This window comes from Triticum dicoccoides, chromosome 7A (assembly GCF_002162155.2).
Source record: "Triticum dicoccoides isolate Atlit2015 ecotype Zavitan chromosome 7A, WEW_v2.0, whole genome shotgun sequence".
Lineage (NCBI taxonomy): Eukaryota > Viridiplantae > Streptophyta > Magnoliopsida > Poales > Poaceae > Triticum > Triticum dicoccoides.
Window position 1 is genome coordinate 704,494,571 of NC_041392.1, and position 5,362 is coordinate 704,499,932.

Consider the following 5,362-nt stretch of genomic DNA (forward strand, 5'->3'; position numbering starts at 1 on the left):
TGATGGTAACTTTTTTACCAAAGGAAAATATATAAGTTGTTAAAACATACACTCGCCTCGCGCGTGGGCCTCTTGGATGAACACAACACATGGCGTGCCACGGGAAAGTCACATAATGTTTAGTGTCATGAGGGGCACACGTGCTATAAGCGTGATAAGTTACGCAAAAACATCATGGTAATTTTTGACCTATGGAAAAAGCTACCGAAACACACCCAGATTTTTAGGTGCAAGTACCATGATAATATACGAACCGTAGACCCGGTAACTCATGTACAATCCCCCATGGTAACTTTGACCGGGGGGGAGGTTGATGTACATATACCCTGATAACTTATGTGTAAGTACCACGGTATTTTACACATTGAAGACCTTATAACTTGTGTACAAAACACAGTGGTAACTTTGAAAGAGTGTAGTTGTTGAAGCATAGTACCTGATATGTTTTATGTAAATAGCACAGTAAGTTATGCAACACATGTCTGATAACTTGCATACGAATATCATGGTAACTTTGTCCTGAGAAGAAATCATGTGGTAGACGTGAAGAAGTGACAGTTTTCTCGGGGGTGAGCGCCCGAAAGGTGCGGGAGAAGCAGGTTTCTCAGGCGAGCCTATGGGGTCATTTGGGAAGAGGCGAGGTCAAAGAACGAGGGATCGTATGGTACTTTAAAATGAAAGAAATAGAGGTGTGGCAGTTTTGTTTATATGGCACACGTGTGTCAAATATCACAGTCCTTGTTTTTAATGGGTTTCTTTGTTTTTCTTCAGCTCTTCTCTTTTTTCTGTTTTGTTTTCTTTGTAGGTTTTTCTTTTTTTATCACACGGCTAAATTTTTAGTACATGAAACATAATATAATTTTTTTAGTGTACATGTATAAACAAAGTTGATACACGTTGCCATTTTTCAAATAAACTACATATATATTTCTTTTAATACATGTTTTAAACACTTTTTGTAATGCACAGTCAACATTTGTTAAAATACACGTTGGAACATTCTCTGATGGTAATAAACATTCTACAGTTTTTGTAATGTGGTAATTTTTTGTAATATATTTTCACACACATATTTTTAAATGTATGAAGTATGCTTTTATACTGCGGGAACATTTTCTTACATTGTATACACATTTTTCAAGCGCACATGCACCCTTTTGAATCGCAGAAACATTTTTTTCGTTGTCGCTCAACATTTTTTTAATAGCAGCGGCATTGTTCTTATACTATGTTAAAAAGCTAAAAATGTGTATTGGAAAATTAAAGTTATGCTTTTTAATATGCTCATTTAAGATGTAAAAAAAAGGAAATTTGGGTGACATCAGCGAGACGACCCACATCCCTGTTGGGCCTGCCCAGCACTGGTCTCGCCCGTTTCCGGGCCAATCCGGATATACATACATACACGGCGGAAGTAGTATTTGTCGTGTAGGCCTGGCCTTTGTCGTGACCGGCCCACGCCCGTCCGACCTGGGCTCAGCGGGGCCTATTATTATATGCGCAAAAAAGAGACGGCCGCACCCACCCTCAATCATCGTCGTCGTCGTCGTCGTCGTCGTCCGCAACCAATCAATCACCAGCGAGCGACCTAAACCTCCGCTCCGTCTCCGCCTCCGCGCAAAACCCTAGCGGATCCGTCGACCCCGCGGAGAGGAGGGAGGGGGTCCGAAGATGCAGATCTTCGTCAAGACGCTGACCGGCAAGACCATCACGCTCGAGGTCGAGAGCAGCGACACCATCGACAACGTCAAGGCCAAGATCCAGGTCCGATTCCCCCCTCCCATCCCCTTCCTTCCCTTCTTTCCCCGCAATCGATCTCGGGCGAGTCGCGCCTCCTTCGATGCCGGCGCCGCTATGTTTCGGGCGGCGAGGGTTGGTTCCTGCTTCAAAAATAAAATAATCCTCGGACGGTCAGGATTGGGGTGGCTCCAGAGATCTCGTTTTCTTTGGTCGGGATCGTCAGTTTCGCTGTTGCGCAAATTGACCTGCGGTTCATAGGTGTCTGACAGCAACCAGATACCGTTGCTGTGCTCTGCTTTGGCGTGAATTGTGTCTTTGTGCTACCGTCCTGCAATGTACTGCAACGTGACGATCAGAGGATTCTGTGAAATTGAGGAAGCAGCAACTGTAATGTCATTGACCGGTATGACGTGCTGATGGTTCACTTCCTTTCTATCGGGGGAAAGCATGGCCTTAGGATGTGTTTGATTGATATGAGAATTGATACATGATTACCAGTAGGATGTCGTTTTTTTTGGATGTTAATGTAGCTTAGATAGTCATACAGTATCAGTGACCAGTAAACTGATTGAACCAAATATGTTGGCTAGACAGACTGATTGAGCACAAGGTGTTTGCTAAGCAATTTCTTGGAAAAAATGTCTATATTTACTCGACCGCTCAGCGCAAACTAGTTGGTGCATACGTGAATTCTTTGATAAAGCATGGAGTTTATTCACAGGTTTAGCTTTACTTGCATCCACAAGCAGAGGTAATGCAACAGTAAATTTTCTTAAATAATGTTCTTAACATTTAGTAGTAATTGTATTGGTTAAGCTAGGCTGGAGCTACTGATGAGTCGAGCTTGCATAGCTCACGCTCACGGCGCCTGAGGGCAGTCCTTTGCCTCCCATTCATTTTCTATATGCCGCACCAAGACCCATTTCCCTACATGCCAGCTTCCAAGTTGGCCCTGTTTCGGCCCATCAATTGTTGCTACAGCCAAAGATGACTCATTTAGTACAACTTCTCCTGTTTAGTAGGTTCGTGCTGGAATGCACACTTTGAAAGAATGGCTTGCGTAATGGACAGCGCGGTTGAGCGCCTGAACTGCTACAGCCTGCAGGCTTGTGTGGTAATAAAATACATTGTTTCGGTGCCAGAGCTTACCCCAGCTGAGCTCGAGCTTTACCGAGCCAAAGACGAGCTAAGCACAAGCTTTTCTTTAAGCTTGTAGTGTGAATTGACCTCAAGCCAAGCTGTAGGTGTGCTCATGATCAGCTCTCTGATGCATGACATATTTTGGGAGAAGGGATCAACTTTGAATTTTGGCCCTTTGTTATGTTAAATGGATGACCAAGGCACTCTAGATCCACTTTCGGTATATAGCTTAATATTATGCTTGTTCCTTTTATACTAGCACTAGGTAAATGCACATGTGTTGCAGCAGAGCATACATATTTTGTAAGCAATCACAGTTATTTACCTGCCATTTTATTGATTTGATTACCTGCCATTTTATCGATGTGATACCAAAAACTGACTTTATCTGCCAATCGACACTTATTTGACTACCAAAGAAAATATATTTTATTTGATAGTCAATTAGTGTGGGGGCAGTTACGATGGTTTTCAAGGATACCGATGGGAGAAGAACCAGAGATGGGAAGGAAGAAAATTTCAAAACAGGGAGGGGAGGAGGGGAGGGCGTATGTGAAAGAGGAGAATAAGTGAAAGAGGGAATGCTATTCATTTCTTAAGTAAGAGAGAATAATAAGTGATGGCTGAGCTATTGTTGTGACTTTTCATTGTTTTCATCTTGTCATGATATTTGATGTTGAGTTTATTTGTATATAAGATCTCAATGACATGTGTTGAATCGAACTTGAATGGACAGTTGTTTTGTTTCCGTGTTCCTGCCTATCCTTTAGAGAACCAGCATCTGGAACTGCATCACTAAAATACAACAGAGTTCCAGTTCCTCATAACAAAGATACAACTGAGTAGCTGACATACTTGGTTTATTTACTTCAGGACAAGGAGGGCATTCCTCCAGATCAGCAAAGGCTAATTTTTGCCGGAAAGCAGTTGGAAGATGGGCGAACATTAGCTGATTACAACATTCAGAAAGAGTCGACGCTCCATTTGGTCCTGAGGCTTAGGGGTGGAACTATGATCAAGGTGAAGACACTTACTGGGAAGGAAATCGAGATTGATATTGAGCCCACTGACACAATCGACAGAATCAAGGAACGTGTTGAGGAGAAAGAGGGTATTCCACCTGTTCAACAGAGGTACTCTTGATAAATCTGTCTCATTTAAGCTTGTCTTTTCAAGCTTCACACTAATTAGCATTCACTTATCTTAATAAATCTGTCTCATGTCCAGGCTCATCTATGCTGGGAAGCAACTCGCTGATGACAAAACTGCTAAGGACTACAACATCGAAGGTGGTTCAGTGCTCCATCTTGTGCTTGCTCTGAGGGGCGGTCAGTAGATGCAACCTCGACGTGGACCGTAAAGGCCATTTCTACCAGAACTTGTTTGCAGACCTAGATCTGTGAATTTGCCGGTTGATTGAAGTGCCATGTAATTGACGCATTTGTGAAGTCAGCTGTCACCTGTACTTGGATGGAATTGTTTGAACTATATGCTTGTCCGTTATCATCTGATTTCTGGTTGCTCTGAATCATATCTTCTCCTTAATCTTTTCTTAACAAGATCTCGCCAATATGCTTATGATTGCTTGCGGCAACTCCATGTGATCACCAATAGTATAGCAGTGAAATTGGATGATGATCGTAAGGGTTTTAAGGTTGGTATAAGTTGAGATCTACTGACACTTATCTAAAAAATGCCCCTTTTGGGTAACAGAGACTTGCATGTTATGTGAACCTAGACTTTTTCCATGCCTATCCTGTGCAAAGCATCTACTGGCACCATCACATAGGATTCCATTCTTCTCTTTATCACAGTTGTGAATCCAATACAACAACATTGAACAGTTCCCTACAATTATGATCAGTGCATCTGATGCCTCATTGCCTAACATAGATATACCTGCTCTGTTCACAGAGACATTTCTTCATGTCCATCCACTGCGAAGTGTCTATTGGCATCATCATCACATAGGAACCCAAGTCTGTTACAATTTCTGTGAGATGAGACATTTAGAACTACACCTTTGAACAGTGCCCCCACATGTGTGACCAGTGCATCTGATTCCTATTACGTATATACGGTACAAGTGGCTGGACATAAACTGTACAAGTGGTGTGGCCTTGCAACCTCCACAGATTCTTGTTCAACGCACCTGAAGATGAAGAGATCATCTGAGTGCAGCGCATAGATCTGCTGTCAGGTTAGCTCCCTAGTGCATTTCTGATGCAGCAACTGAAGTAAGTGCCTTCCTTTAGAAAAACTGCACACCAGAAAGGAATGTTCCTCCTGTTGGACTGAAAAGAATTGGGGTTTGAATGTTCCTGTCTGGTAATGACATTAGATTTTTTTTCTCTTTTTTGAATGGAAGCGCAAAAGGAAAACTATGTCATATATATTCAGCACTGTAAAAAGGGTTTAGATATTCCTTTTGTTTTGTCTTTTCAATATTCCTTCCAACATATCTTTGATATTCTATTTGGAA

General features: G+C 42.1%; 1 protein-coding gene across 1 annotated transcript; it reads left to right on the forward strand.

Annotated features, from left to right (window-relative positions):
* Positions 1-1,509: 1,509 nt before the first annotated feature.
* On the forward strand, positions 1,510-4,411 carry LOC119329236 (ubiquitin-NEDD8-like protein RUB2). The gene is made up of 3 exons (XM_037602248.1): positions 1,510-1,764; positions 3,754-4,013; positions 4,108-4,411. Exons 1-3 carry the CDS (start codon positions 1,672-1,674, stop codon positions 4,214-4,216), a joined length of 462 nt encoding a protein of 153 aa, XP_037458145.1. The 5' UTR covers positions 1,510-1,671; the 3' UTR covers positions 4,217-4,411.
* The last annotated feature ends 951 nt before the right edge of the window (positions 4,412-5,362 follow it).

Excerpts from the sequence above, each read along its gene's own strand:
- LOC119329236 (XM_037602248.1), top strand. The coding sequence starts at position 1,672 with ATGCAGATCTTCGTCAAGACGCTGACCGGCAAGACCATCACGCTCGAG. Across the intron at positions 1,765-3,753 it reads ACGTCAAGGCCAAGATCCAG|GACAAGGAGGGCATTCCTCC; the intron begins GTCCGATTCCCC and ends TATTTACTTCAG. Across the intron at positions 4,014-4,107 it reads ATTCCACCTGTTCAACAGAG|GCTCATCTATGCTGGGAAGC; the intron begins GTACTCTTGATA and ends TCTCATGTCCAG.